The following is a 16,252-nucleotide window of genomic DNA, read 5'->3' as shown; positions in this document are numbered from 1 at the left end:
CATAGGATGAATACTGTAAAATTACAAGATGAATACTGTAAAATTACAAGATAAATACTGTAAAATTAACAAATCATCTCTTTCTTCCAGATTTTCACAAGATGAATACTGAAAAATGACAAAATGAATACTGTAAAATTAACAGATCAATACTCCATATCGTCTCTATCATCTATTTTCTCCACATTTCCACAAGATGAATACTGTAAAATTAACGGGGCAATACAGTAAAATTAACAGATCAATACTCCATATCGCCTCTCTATCATCTCTTTCCTCCAGATTTCATTTGAAATGCTGACATATTAGATCAAATTAAATCAGACTCAAAGTATTACTAGATCGGATCAAGATCAACCAGAAACAACGAATCGGTAGCAATATAGCTTGCCGTCTCAACACCGCTAATGAAATGATGTAGATTATTACAATACAAGTAATAAATCCTAGTTGATACTCAATTCGGTTGCAAGTGTACAACCTTGTCGAGTAGTACTTAGGGATCGTCTCCACAGGGACAAGTTGGAATATTAAACCTAACCTAACAATTTAATTTAGTAAAAAGAAAATAAGAAGGTTTTTGTTTGTTTAAAGGGTTGGTTTGATTGTGATTAAACTAAAGTCTTTAAAGCAAAATTAGGTTTTTAACAAGAATGAGAAATTAGGGTTTCTTAGGGTTCCTATCCACTAGTGTTATGACTAATTGGTTTATTAAATTTGTTCTTTTAGTTATGAAGGCACAGTTGGGTGTTGTAGGTACAAAGGGATATCTCTATATTAATACCATCTTTAAATTAGAATAAACGTCACCTCTCGGTACTTGGCTACCCTAATCTAAAGTCATTAAGTTCTTACTGTCCCAATAAATCTAGAAAACTATCTTTCACCTCTCAGTACTTGGCACAATTTTCTAAACTGTTAGGTGAAGCCCGTATAAGACAAGCGTCACCTCTCGGTACTTAGCCTATCAAATACTCTATTCCTTATGGTCTGGACCTAATATTCAATTTCTCAATTGCAAATACCAAATCCTAGGGTTTCATGTGATTTCGATTAAGTCCTCACAATCAATTAAAATAAAGAATAGATCACAACAAAGAACAAGAATATATAAAATAAAACAAACTAAATCATAACAAAAGTTTCAAGTACAACCCTAATCAACCCTAGAAAAGCCCTTAGCCAGCCATGGCTAAGATACAAATGAAATCAAAGAAAAATAGAAGAGTTCTGAAAGAAAGAAAACAAATAAAACCCGTCGATCGATGTTCTTCTTCCTTCTTCCTCCTTTTCTCTTCCTTTGCTTTCCCTTTTGCTTTTCCTTTCTTTCTCTCCTTTAAAACCAGAAAAATAGACTCTAAAAACGTACTCAATCTGTTCTACAGGTCCCTATTTATACCCAACTCAAAAACCTAGAAATAACCAACCAAAAATAGCAAATTCGGGCTCTGAACCGACCTAATTGCGGGCCGCAATACATTCATTGCGGGTCGCAGTGCATGGAGGAAGTTAACAGACTGCGCAGGGAAAAAACTGAAGAGTCATTGCGGTCCAATAAAGGTCCTTGCGGTCCGCAATAAAGGTCCTGCGAACCGTAATAACTGCAGAAATGAAAGCTCTGACTTGTTTGGTTGCGGGCCGCAATAAAGGTCCTTGCGGACCTCAATAAAGGTGCAGAAATGCTCTGACTTGCTTGGGTTTTGGCTTCTTGGTTGCGGTCCGCAATGGGTCTCATCCGGGCCGTAATGGCTGTGGCAGAAGCTCCATTCTTCGTGCTAACTCGTCCGTTTTGCTTCGTTAAGCTCCAAAAACTTGATTACCTGTAGAACAAACATAACTAGGGCAGTAACTTGAACTTTTGGACATTTCTAACCTAATTAAACCTAATCTAATCAAAACTTGGTTTTATTTACATAACAAACCCCAGGTTTCAATAGATATAATTTCGGCTTATCATGAAACTTTTTTATAATGAGCGTGCAAACCTCATTATAAATTCCTTTCAAAATTTGCAAACAAAATTTCTATAAACGATTGCATCAATTGACAGAATTACTAGATTTTTTAACTTATGCATAAAATATGAATTGAAGCGAGCCACGTGGAATATCAGGAATGCAAAAATTTCTTCTTAACAAAAGCAAGTCATACACCAAAGAAGACCTTGAGCTATTCGTAAACAAATATCAATGTTATTCGTGCAAGGGAAACATATCAAAAAGCACTGACCGCCATGGATGAGCTTCGTAGACCTCGAGCTCGTACCAGAAGAGAAATCATCTCTCTCAACCAAACCAACTCGCAACCCTTTGGTCGCAGCATCAAGCGCCACCTGGCATCTCGTGGCTCCACCGCCGATCACAAGCACATCAAGCGGGTTAACCCGACTAGATCTGCAAGCGCTGCCTCTTGCGGTTGATCTGAGCCTCCGGATCTGAGATTAGGGTTAGGGTAATAGTTTTTCAAAAGAGAGAGAGAGAGAAAAGCTGCTAGAGTGAGAGAGAGAGAGAGAGAGCCTCGCCAGAATTTTCAAAAGAGAGATGAAAAAAATAGAGAGGCGGAGGATTGAGAGAGAGAGATCTGATTTATAAAAGGAAAGTAGAGTCGTTAAAATCAGTTAGAGTGGATAAGGTGGTGGACAATTCGTGGACAAACGTCAGTGGACAAAGAACATTTCTCTAAAAATATACCATCATGGTTACATATATTTATTGAATAAATCAATAAAGATATCTCAAAGAATAATAAAATGTTTAATTATAACAAGCTTGAAAAATGAAATTGTGTTATCATGATTAGGTGCAGAGTTGGTTGTTTAAACAAAGCAATATTATTTTTCTAACTCATCTCTTATCCGCTTTGGCGACACAGTTGCAAAATTAAAAGCTTGCACTAACAAAATTAAATAAAGCAAAAAAGAAATTTGTTATCCATAATCATTCTATTGATAGGATGAAGGAATTATGTAGTTTCTCCCTTGTAGTTCATCCTTTGAAAATATGAAGAAAATGAATTTTTACGAGTGTCAATTTTGTGTTCAACTATGTTGAATAATATGCTTATACGCACGCATGTGCTACATTACCGGCGATTTTTATTAATATTCCTAAAACAAATCAAAATTTTAAAAATGCCCCTGCTCCCAATTTTTTTTTAAAAATGCCCTGACCGCCTGGAGTTCGGGCGGCCCAAAAAAGCCTGTGAGGCGCCACACAGCAGGGCGCCTCATGTGTGTGTGTGTTTTTTTTTTTTTTTTTTAGAGAAATCTTAGTATTTTGATTTGAATAATTTTGTGAAAAAAGTTTAGGGTTTATGTATATGTGTATGTCAAAAAATAAAATATTATGAGTATGTCAAAAAATATAAAATTTGGTCTCCAAGCATATTTTATAATAGATTGAACATCTAACGGTTTTAATTATATTGTTACGCTTTTAATTATATTGTTCAACTTTAATTGTATTATTAAACTGTGTTACAATAACGAAATGTAAAGTGCAAACAACATAAAATATGCGCGCCAATGTAATACAGCGGTCCCATAGTAAAAATACTACAATCAGAAATATATTACAATAAACAAAAAAGTTCACACAAGCAAAATAGCAAGTTTATCTGCCCCTACCACGACGTCTCAATAAACCTAACAAACGACTAGTTGTACTGGTATGAGCTGCAGGTGCGGCATTACTTGTAGAGGCTTGGCTACTAGATGATTGGCTCGGAGGAGGGGGGGGTTGTGTTCTACCAGTTGCTTCAGCAACAACTCTAGCATTTTCTCTTTCGTTGTGCGCGTTTATGGCATCTGAAAATAAGAATACAATTCAGTTAGTAATATAATAAAATCATAAATGAATTCCGAAAAATGCTACATATCTGCGTTGCGCCTGTCAGAAACGGAACGGCGAGCCTGATTTCCCGATGGCCTCCTACCACCCATCTCGTCCATGGTCATTATAGCACGTTTGTGTCTCCTCCTCCCCTTCCTTATCCATCCTTCTGAAGGGAGTATTCTATCACCGACATATGCAGGCCACTCGTGCTGATCGGGATAAGAATGGAAAGATCCACCCCAAGTGGAAGCAAGGTAATCGGTACGGTACATGTCAGCAACATAGTGATCCTCGCAGTAGTTCCTCACTCGGCATACCGCCATCACGTGACTGCATGGTATGTGACTTAGTTGGGGTCCCTGGCATGTACAGGTTACCGCCCTGGCATCTCCGAATTTAACCATGTACTTGCAAGCCCTCTTGACAAACGCCATAGTGCCGTCTGGTTTACGGCTGGTAGAAACGTACTCATTTGGATTTTGCACTTCGAATTCTGTTCCATCATTACCCATCGGGATCACGGTCATAGTTGCACCTTTGTCCCTGTGTCGTCTTAGTTTCTCCTCCACCCTTGTTGAAAATGACTGGTTCATCCTTATTAATTCTGCGGCCTTAGCACGTCGTTCCTGAAACCAGGCATTTAACTTGTAGAATGTGTCTTCTACAACTGCAGCCACAGGCAACATCCGGCTCTGCTTGAATACTGCATTCAGCGACTCGGACCCGTTGGTGGTCATAATTCCCCAACGCCAACCTCCATCACGGGATTGATATATTTTCTCGTATGCTGGATCTTCGTTGACATCTCGGGGATTATTTTTGCCCACCTTCATTAAGTAGAGATTTGCCTTTGGCATGTACTACATAAAAAATAAGGAAATAGAATAATGTAAGTAAACAATTGTACTAAAAAAAATTGTTTTCTTAAAGTACAATAATATATGTAAACAATTGAAATACATGTACCTTTGCAAAACTGCTAGTCATCTCTACCACCCTTCTCGGCTTTTTCTTTCTGCAATTCCATCTAAATGTATCAGTAACCCACTTGTCGCCCCCGGTTGCCTTGGAAAGGTTCTCCGCAACGTGTTGCATACACAACCTGTGCACACACTGGCCAGTACGTGTTGACCAACCGTAATCTTCACGATCAAAAACATATTTTATTCCTTTGTGCTGGTCTGATATCACGCAGAAAAAATTCCCTTCCCCAATCACCCGTCTTCTTAAAAACTGCATAAAGAATCCCCAGTTCTCGCCGTCCTCTTTATGAACAATTGCAAACGCCAAAGGCAACAGCTGGTTCTCAGCATCATATGCGCATGCTATCAGTAGCCTCCCCTCGTAACGGCCAGACATGAAGCATGCATCAATGCTGATAACGGGTCTGATGTATGGCACAGCCTGGATACAAGCACCGAAAGCCCATGCTATGCCCTTGAATTGTTGAGCTCCCTCTATTAGTACTCCGTCTTTATCAAAAAAAGGGCCATGCCATCGCTCATATACGGTGCCGACATTTGTACTTGCCATGGCCTGGAGCAATGGTGCCAGATAGCCATACGAATCCTTCCAACTACCGAATATCCTGCAGATAGCAAGTTCACGGCCTCTCCACAGCCTGTTGTATTTTGGGATTACATATTTGTATTTGTGTCTGACGGTCATAGCCACCGCCTTGATGCTCATCGATGGATCCAACTTAATGTCCTCCTCAATTGCATCGGCAATTAGTGATGTCGTCAGCTGCGCATGGTCTGTCCTTGTGGACGCAGACTTGCATGTATGAGGTGGTTCACACTTCTTAATCATCCATGCTTCCCCTGAACCCACAGGGGTTGCAAAAAGGCGGAACTCGCAGCGCGGGTGAGTTTTACACAGTACAACTAACCTTGTTCGGTCCCTTTTGTGTAGTATACATTCCCAGTTGCCATGAACATGAGTCTCATTTATTTTCTTTACAAGTTCGTCTATGTTGGTATAAACTTGCCCTGCGGCAAGTTCTTTATTGTATTCAACACGAGGACCGAAGAAACTAATGTCTGCCTCTTCGAAAGCTGTGGTGTCGTTGAATGTGGAGACCGGATGCTTACTTCCCCGACCTGTAATCGGGAATTTTTCTGCCCTGGATAAACCTGGTACATTTGCATCACCATCTGATAAGTCATCAGCTTCCCAAACCCCTTGGTATTCGTCCCCCGTTTCCATTTCCCTTTCTGGTATGGCATCAATAGCATCAACATCAATATCAATATCATTTTGATTAACGGGTACCGGTCCTGACTCTGGCATAGTTGGAAATCTAGGGATTATGGGTGTCTGTCTGGGTGGTGGTGGCAACTCTTCAGTATTTTCTGGGGAGTTGTGGTACCCCTGGTTGTCATAACCGGGGCTGTGGTACCTCTGGCTGTCATAAGGGGACTGCTGGTGATATTCCTGGTTGTCATAAGGGGATTGCTGGTGGTACTCCTGGTGGTCATAAGGGGAGTGCTGGTGGTACCTTTGGTTGTCATAAAGGGAGTGCTGGTGGTACCCCTGGTTGTCATAACCCGAATTGTCATAACCTGAAGGTCCCGCCCCAGCCGAACTTGAAGGTCCATCCCTCGTCCGGGGAACCCTCTTCGAATATATGTCCATCACCGGGACCCCACAAGCCACAAATTGAGTATACACAACTCTCCACAAATTGGCATCTGTTATTGGAAACTTAACAAAGTAAGGTCTACCCCCCACACGTGAGTTGTCAATCCGTGTAGCCAATTCTATTTCATACCTGTTGGGGTTTACATATGTCTTTTCGTATATTAGCTCCTTCAGTTCCTCAAATGTGGTATTTTCATTAATCTCGAAGCCAAATGCGACTTCTTTCGTGTAATGCACGCCATCTTCATCCCTTTCTAGCTTGCCGCCGACATACAGTGCAACTAACATCTCTTCTTTAACAAACTACATTTAAAAAAAAAATTACAAGTATTACATGACATAATAATGGGTACAATAATAAATGACTAATTGAAAAATAATTTAAAAAAATTAAAAAAAAATTACAATGTTGCTACAGTACGTGTACAGCAATTGCTACAGTAAATATACGGTACGCTACAGTGCTTGTACAACTAAATTGCTACCCTAAACATACAGTACGCTACAGACAATGTACAGTAGGCAACAGTAAATGTACAGTAGGCAACAGTAAATGTACAGTACGCAACAATAAATGTACAGTACGCAACAGTAATTACAACAGTAAAAAATAACTACAGTAATGACTAATTATTATAATTAAAAAACATACCTATTCACTCAGTTTCTCGCCTCGAGCGAAATTCTCAAATCGAGAAGTGACAGAGGCAGAAAACGGGGTTTAAATCAACACACACATGAGGCGCCCTGCTGTGTGGCGCCTCACTTGTGCTATGGGCCGCCCCATAGGGTGGCGCCTCACAGGGAATATTGGGCCGCCCTGGGCCCAGGCGGTCAGGGCATTTTTAAAAAAAAATTGGGGACAGGGGCATTTTTAAAATTTTGATTTGTTTCAGGGATATTAATAAAAATCTTCGCTACATTACGATCTATTACCAGACATAGTGTAGTGGATGTAATAATTGATCATTCTAATGTTGTATTTTTAAAAATTAGATGGAGCCATTAGAATAAAAGATGGGTTCACCGTCAAATGAGAACATCTAGAGAAATGCAATTGCATCTTTATGGAAAAAAAGAAGTAATACTTAATGGTTTGTTTGAATAAATAAATTAATCATTGGATCTTTGTCATGAAAAAAAAAATATACATATACCCTTGTACCTAATAAACAATAAAATTAAGACAGAAAGCTACATATCAAAGTTTTGTAACCAAATGATTAACAATTAATTGGAACCCGATAATCCACAACTACTACGATGATTTTACACAAATTGTTTAATATTTCAAGTTTGCAAGGTTTTTGATGAAAATACTCCTATAGAAAAAAGTAAAAAGAGAAACCCTAGCTGGAGAGCGGCCAAGAGCCCAAGAAGATGCTCCGACTTTGAAATAGTAAAATAAAGAGAACAAAAAGCTGTGTTTTCAGAAAGGCTGCTGTCTTGTGGCGCAAAACAAGGTAGTGGAATACTGGAATGTTGCGAGGTTTGGAAGCCAATTTTGCAGTTCCACTAACTGCACCACTGACTTGGATTTTCTCCAGAATGTGATCGATACCGAAAGTTTTATTAATAAAAAAAAAATAACAAATTTCAGAATCTACATCTCTTTTCAATAAAATTCTAAATCTACACAATCCGCAAAATAATTTTACGAAAATTCATTCCATTTCCGTAAAATTATTCTGTAAAAATGGAAAACAACTTTCCGTAAAATAAATTTACAGAAAATGGATTTCCATAAAATTATTTTTCGAAAATAGGATTTCTGTTTTTTTTTATTTTAATTAAATAGGAGATGTTATGATTTTTTTATTTTTTTTCTATTGAAATATTAGATATATTTTTATATTTCTTTAAAAATAGATGGAATACTATAGAATTGAATTTACAAGAAAGACTCCGACAAATAACCCAGATCAATATTTTTCAGGCCGGATTTTTTGCGGTTGTAAGAAAAATTAAGATATTCCTTTGTGTGTTACTGAATAAAATAAAATATTTTAGATCTGAGTTATTGATGCTGGTTCAAAAGTCACTTATGGGTAAATAAATAAATTATCATGGTCCTTGGAGTACATTTAATTCTAAGGTATTACATCTATTTTCAATTTTTTTTTTATTTGACATCATTCGACAAAGTCAATTTTTTTTGATTATTTTGTTAATTTTCGATAATAGATGGAGAAACTTAGAATTTGAATGTACTAAAAAGAACACAGTAATTTTTTTATTTAGCCAAAAGTAGCTTTTGAACCGAAATCAATAACTCAGATCCAACATATATATTTTTTTCTAGTAACACACAAAGGAATATTTTGTTTTTTCTTACATGCACAACAAATCCAGCCTAAAAAATATTGATTCAGATTATTTGTCATAGTCTTTCTGGTAAATTCAATTATATAGTATTTTATCTATTTTTAATGAAAAATAAAAATATTTCTAATATTTCAATAAAAATGTAAAAAAAATATATAATTCTTCTATTTAATTAAAATAAAAAAGCCAGAAATTCTATTTCTGCAAAATAATTTTGCCGAAAGTTGTTTTCCATTTCTACATAATAATTTTGCATAAATGGAATGAAATCATGCAAAATTATTTTGCGAATTGTGTAGATATAAAATTTTGTTGAAAACTGATGTAGATTCCAAAATTTATTATCTTTTTTTGTATATTAATAAAACATTCGGTGATCGATGACTCTAAATCTCAATTCTCGGATCATATATACATCTCGTGTATGATGAGCTTCATGTATGATGAGCTTCAGTTAATAATAAATTATTTTGACAAACTTGTAAATAAAATAAAAAGGAATTTTATAAATATAAATGTTGTCACGTATGCGGGTATCAATGCAACTGAACTTTAATGTCGTAAGATGTAAATGATATAATTAAGTATTAGATTAGGCTATGGTAATATGTATATTATAGATTGCTCTGTACTATAATCGATCAAACAGTCGATTTGAATCATTAAATATTATTTTCATATAAAAATATACTTAAAAATCTAATTTTACATATTTTTTTTTTTTAAAATCACTTTTTAATTTTTAGATAGTAAAAAATACTTGATCTAAAAAATTTAGACTGTATGAAAGCATTAATTTTTTACCAACATTTTACCCATTTTTAGTCAATATAATCTGTAAAATGTCACAACCAAAGTTCAATAGAGTTAAAATCTGATCAATTCAATCCGTATATATGCATCCCTAGCAGTTAAGGATCTTATGAAGTGGTTATTGTTAGCGTTAACAACCCAACAGTAACATGTCAAAAATGTTCTTTGTCATTTATCTATTTGACAGAGGAGACTCATAAAAAGACTAACCGGGTACATGTGAGGCTTGTTCTCTAGCGTGACTTATTTGTGCAAGACCCAAAAAACAAATACAAAGCATGTATAATCTTGGTTACATTGGTGGGAAAGTATTACAATGATGCACTAGAGAAATGTGAAATTTTGTTCCGTGCTGTAAATCTCAGTAGTACTCATGAAAGCATGCAAATTAAAAGCATGTAAATCAATAACCCTAACTAGGAAGCATTGGAAAGATTAACAACAACAAAGTAGAAAAGCAACATTTTGATGGTGCGCGTGTCACGACATAGAAAAACTGTCTCGTGCATAAACAATATTATTAAACTGCATGAGCGCGAGAAGAAATTGTACACAAGTGCGTAAAAGTTCTCAAAATATCTGGTGCAAAATTAGTAGGACAGTAACCAATGGATAATAAAATTGACAACCTTTTTTGATAAATGTGCATGTCATGTTTGTCCAGTCCTGGCCAGAAACCTAAACGTACTTTATGTTTGTTTAGTTTAATGTGACCATATCATACACCTCTAAATCTCTAATCCAGACTATATAATTTTTGACTCGCGGTGTTTAAAGCAAATGTTGGGATACCGAAATGTACGAATGCTTGTTTCTACTTACCAATGAAGAAAAGAATTGACAAAGATTCTCTGGAGCCACATGAAAAGTAGGATCTCAAGGATGGGCAGAGAGACATGCTCAGAGATTTTATTATTCTTTAGTTTATTTATTATAGAGTTCCAGTCCTCTCCATTTAGAACAACCACTGCTGATTTCCGTTTTAGCGCTGTTAATTTGCTCTTTCGGATTCACAATCTTGTGCAATCATAACAGTTTGGCAGTTTACAGGTTTTGAAGCCAAGTTCAATATAGTAATCATCACCTAGCAAGATCCTGAGATCCATACCAATATGCATTTGATTAGTACAAAGACAGCTGGTATGAATATGATAGTAATTTATTTTTTATAAACGATCATTACCCACCTTTGGACTGAATGGAGAGGCGTAGGTCCCTCTATTAATTTCATCAGTACAATGGTACACTCAGTCAGACCAAGGTCAAGTCAGCATACAACAAAAACTTAGTTAATTGGTAAAAAACAGAATAACATTTCTTAAATCTCTTTGGTAGGAGAAGTACATCATTATATTTATTTACAAGCATAGGTACCTTTTCAAGGCAATATTAAATCCCATGACAGCAACAGCCAACAAACACTCCCAAACAGACAAAACACCATTTCTGTGCACAAAATATAATCATAAAAGACAAACCAAATCTTAAATATATAAGGGGGAATTCATGACATAACTCTCATGGCAATCTTCACTTACAGAGTACCTTGAGAGCTATATCATGATCAAACCTCTTTAATTAACTTAAACACATACAACAAGTCTCTAGTTCTGAAAACAAAATAAATATGATCTCTCACATCACAACAACCATACAAAAAGTTAGATGACATAAACTAAAACCCTAAATCTACAACCCTAACTTATCTCACCTTCAGGGCTATCTTGAGGGCACCTGATCAGCTCCAAAATGTTCACCACCTCACCCATGTCGGGCCTGTTAGATGGCACTTGAGAGATACAAACCAACCCCAATTTCACAACCGGCACTGCCTCCTCAATTGGGAATTTACCACACAATCTCTCATCTATGCACTCATCTACTCTGCCTTCATCCAATGCAGTTCTCACCAAATCACATAGCACCACCACATCATCCTCTAAGTATTCAACTGGCCTCCTGCCAGTTAAAATTTCAAGCACTAAAACCCCAAATCCATAAACATCACACTTCTCAGTAATTTTAACAGCTCGGCATGCAAATTCAGGTGCCATGTAACCCAAAGCGCTCTGAATTTTACTGCTCAACACATATCGGTCTAGCATCGGCAACAACTTAGCCAAGCCATAATCCCCTACCTTAGCCTCGCCAGATGAATCTAGTAGCACATTGCTTGATTTGAGATTATAGTGTATGACACCATGTCTATGTAAATGTGTGAGGCTCCTAGCTATGCCAAGTATGATATCGAACCTCTCTTTCCAAGAGAGTGCATTAGTCTCAGAACTCTCGTGAAGGTGCCTGTACAAATTCCCGCCCGATATGTAATCATAAATTAAGAGTTGCAGAGAAGGGGTCCAGTAGTAGCCCCTCATCGCAATTAGATTTCTGTGTTTCAGCTTTCCCAATAACTTGACTTCCCTCTCAAAATCCTCTTGCGACTTGACCAGACTAGAAACAGTCAGTTTCTTTATGGCAATTGGCTCACCGTCAATTAGTGTGGCTTTATAAACAGCCCCAAAGCCTCCTCGACCAAGTTCGCAATCTTTGTTTGAGACAGCATGATTCCTGGCAATGAACTCAGGATCTGAACCATCAAACATGACAACTTTACCTGAATTCATGTCAGTTGTAGGTGACTGGCTCAAGTATCCATCAGATAACTCGAGCACAGCTGTCGGACGGGCCCCACTTTCACGTACCCGCAAATTGAGAACTGTAACTGTAATCACACCAATTGTAATAGTTGCTGCAGCAGCAATCGCAATCAGAGTGGAGATGCTTAGTATAATTCTCTTATGATGAAGGCTCGTTGGGTTACTGGTTGCCGGTTCCACTAATGGGTTTGATGAGTTTGGGTTGAGAACAATTGGTTTGGGGAGAACAGCAGGGCATGACTTTTTGACAAGGGCCCCACACAGGCCTGGATTGTCAGAGAGAGAAGAAGGTGGGATGGAGTCAAAGAAGGTACCAGAAGGGATGTCACCGGTGAGTAGGTTGTGAGAAATGTTGAAAAAGAGAAGGCGGGGTAAATTTGATAGTTGCTTTGGTATCGACCCACTAAGTTTGTTTTGTGACAGATTTACGGTTGTGAGATTTGTTAGGTTAGAAAGAGTTACCGGAATCGAACCTGTGAGGTTGTTATTTGACAAGTCCCTGAAACAAAATATCATGAAAGAAATTAAAAAAAGCACAAAAAGATGGTTTCAATACTAGTTTAGGGAAAAAGAAGAAGAGGACAAAAAAACACATAAATTACAGAAAAGAACTAGTAGTTTGATGCTTAACCCTCCAAATATTAGAAACATCCAGCATGCCATATCAAAAGATGAGAAAAGATAATGTCCAATTCGGGTCATTTTCTTCAAGAATTACACCAAAACATACAATACTCTCTACCTATAGATTAACAGTAACTTCAGGATTTCCCATAAAATGGAGCTCAATGGTATAGAATATATTTCTTGTGGTTAAAAGGGTCATATGTGCATACCAGTTAGTAGGGCATACGTGATAATTCAAGGTTTTATGGGGGGCATGCATGAAATGATTACTTGTTTAAGGAAAATATAATGATGACATAGTAGACTAGGAATTCAAAAAGATAGTTTGGATGATTGTATAACTATATATAATTTTAGCTAAATCCAAAAACACATTATTACATTTGGTTAGAATGAGCTGGAGCAGCACTTGTGTCAATAATAGTAGACTTAGTCTCTAACCAACCAATGGCATACTGATTTGGAATTTACAACAAACCAAAAGACAAAAAAAATAGCTAAGTAGGTTGGCTGTCAGGTCACAAACTCACAAGACTGTAAAGAAGAATGCATAACTGTCAAGTTAGTAAAGCTACTTACAAAAAAGTGAGGGAAGAACAGTTGCCGATTTGGGTCGGTATTTCTCCTGTCAGAGAATTTTGTCCCAACCGCAGATCCTTCAGAGAATTTGCACCTCCAATCTCAGATGGTATGGTACCATTAAATCCACTTCTAGTAAAATCAAGCACTTCCAATAATTTAATTTGCACAAAGCTCACAGGGACAGAACCAGAAAATGAATTCCAAGACAGGTTCAGATACTGCAAACCCTGAAGATGGGAAATCTCTGCCGGTATCCAACCTGACAATGAATTGCTTGACAAATCCAAAACCTGGATAGATGGATTTTCACTTGCAGGAACTGGAATTATACCACTCAGTACATTATCTGAAAAAGATATCCTTTGCAAACCCAGTTTGAATATCCAAGAGGGGAGATTGCCGGTTAATGAATTCCAGCTGAAGTCGAGTTCCTGTAGGTTTGTGCAACCAGAGATTGACTCGGGCACACTTCCAGTAAATCCATTTCCTGAAAGCTTCAGCACTTTCAGAGACTTCAAGTTCCCAATTGAGCTCGGGATTTCACCTGAAAACTTATTCCAAGACAAATCGAGAATTTCTAACCCCGCCATTTGCCCAACCCAGGTAGGAACTTCCCCAGAGAATGAGTTACTGCGTAAGCTCAAATAAGTGCAAGTGGAAAGCTTCTTCAGAGAAACCGGTAACTCGCCAGAAATTGAGTTACCAGTCAGATCAATTGATTTCAAAAGAAAGCAGTCACCAATATCTTCTGGAAGCTTCCCAGTTAACTTATTGCCTTTTAAACTAATGCTCCTGAGATTAAACATTGTGCTAATTCCCACTGGGATATCCCCAATCAATTCATTATCTGACAAATCAAGGTTTCTCAGAGCATTTAATGCCCAAATCCCACTGGGCAAAGAACCTGAAACCTGATTACCCGAAAGATTAAGCTCAGCAAGTGTTGGGCAGGAACCCACATTCTTTGGTATCTCTCCAAAAATCATGTTATTAGCCAAGTTGATATATCTAATGGACCTACATTGCTCGAAATAGGAGTCAGGTATCGAACCGGTAAACCCATTATGGCTCAGATCGAGGGATTCAAGGTCTTTGAGCCGTAGCAGGTCAGGATTTAACGGGCCTGAAAAGTTGTTGTTAGAGAGATTGAGGTCTTGTAGAGAATCCAGCTGTAGGAGGCCTCGTCCGAGCTTGCCGGAGAGCGAGAGACCCGATAAAGCAAGACCCGTAACCCGGTTCGACATGGGGTCACATTTAATATAGTCCCAGTTGCAGGGGCTCGAGTCATCTTCGTTCCAAGATGAGAGCTTCGAGTACGGATCAATAATGTCAGCTTTGAAGACTATGAGACCAAGCACGTCGTCATTTATGGCAGAGGGGTTGGTTGAGTGAGTGAGGAGAGGTAAGAGGAGAAGTGAGAAGAAGAAGTGTAGTGAGAGAGAGGTAGACATTTGGCGTTTGTGCTCCTCTGGAGCCTTTGGTTTGATTTTCGTCAGGGGAAATAGAAATGCTAGTAGAAGTGTAGAGGTGAAGAGAAGAAGGGAAATGGAGAGGGAACCGGCATGGATTTGCGTTTGCTTTTGCTTTCGTTTTTGTTTTGTTTTTGGGGGGAGGGAAAAAAAAGGAAGAGGAGAGAATATCTTGGGAAGAGGAAGTGATGTTGTGTGTTGTGTTCTTTAAAGAAGCACGGATGGCTAGCTAGTACAGAAACGCCACTGTGTTGCACAAATGATAGGTGCAACCGGTTTAGGTTAAAATGTGTACACCAATGGGATACGTAATAAGCTGCCGAGCTGCTTTCAAAGAAAAAATATTACACAAGAAGTGGAGAAAATTTAAGTTTTGGTATTTGAACTTTCTAAATCATTTTAGTCCTTCAATTTAAAAAAAAAAGAATCAAATTAATCTCTTTATTTTTCAAAACAGATTGAGTTTTTCTTTCATCCAAATTTTACTAATGCAATATGAATTAATTTATTTGACACGTCATCTTTAATTTGCCACCTCAATTATAAATTTATAATCAAGTTCAAATAAAGATTATTATAATTTAAAGTGAACCTTTTTTTTGCTAGAAGTAAGCTTGTGAAGCTTTATTTTATAGTATATGAACAGTTATAAAGAGAATTTCAAATATAAGTTTGCTCAACAAAAAATATAATAATATTTCAGGGCTACCGGGGTCAATTATTCTAAGAAAATATATAGATACGAGACTGCAATAAGCATATCAAAACTTACGACAATACTAAGTTCGTTTGAAAAAAAAAAATGCTCTGATTAAATTTTTGTTTGCACATGTTCATATTTAAGTGGCAGGCAAAGTCTCTGTGTCATATAAATTAGTCCACGTTAGCATAAACTAACCCTTGATAAAAAGACTCAGTCAGTCCATTTTACAGAGTAATAAGGGACTAAATTTATTTTTTTTTGTTAAAAAAATAAGAATCAATTTAGTGCATATGAAATTTTAAAAACCAACTTGATCTTTAATTTTGATGACCAATTTTCGTACAAAAATATTTACTCAACATGAACGTTTAAAGACAAAAGTTGTTCATAAGATATTATCGTTTAATTCTGGAGTTACTGAAATTTTTATAAATATCCAAAATAATTAACAAATTACGGAATCCAAAAATTCGAAAACTAGCCAATCCGGTTAACCGATAACCGGATTGGGCCCTTCTTTCTGGTGGCCCAATTCCCGGATTAGTGAAAATGGATCCGGTTATTGGTTAACCGGAAATGAGGAACTGGTTATTGGTATAC

General features: G+C 37.2%; 1 protein-coding gene across 1 annotated transcript; it reads right to left on the bottom strand.

Moving 5' to 3' along the window:
• Window positions 1-11,013: 11,013 nt before the first annotated feature.
• LOC144555546 (uncharacterized) lies at window positions 11,014-15,145 on the bottom strand. Its single transcript, XM_078303926.1, has 2 exons — window positions 13,478-15,145; window positions 11,014-12,770 (listed from the first exon to the last, which is right to left on the bottom strand). Exons 1-2 carry the CDS (start codon window positions 14,929-14,931, stop codon window positions 11,312-11,314), a joined length of 2,913 nt encoding a protein of 970 aa, XP_078160052.1. The 5' UTR covers window positions 14,932-15,145; the 3' UTR covers window positions 11,014-11,311.
• Between the last annotated feature and the right edge of the window lie 1,107 nt (window positions 15,146-16,252).

Source organism: Carex rostrata, chromosome 6, assembly GCF_964058835.1.
Source record: "Carex rostrata chromosome 6, lpCarRost1.2, whole genome shotgun sequence".
Lineage (NCBI taxonomy): Eukaryota > Viridiplantae > Streptophyta > Magnoliopsida > Poales > Cyperaceae > Carex > Carex rostrata.
Note: the sequence above shows the minus strand (reverse complement) of the source record. Positions and strands in the feature narration are given on the sequence as shown.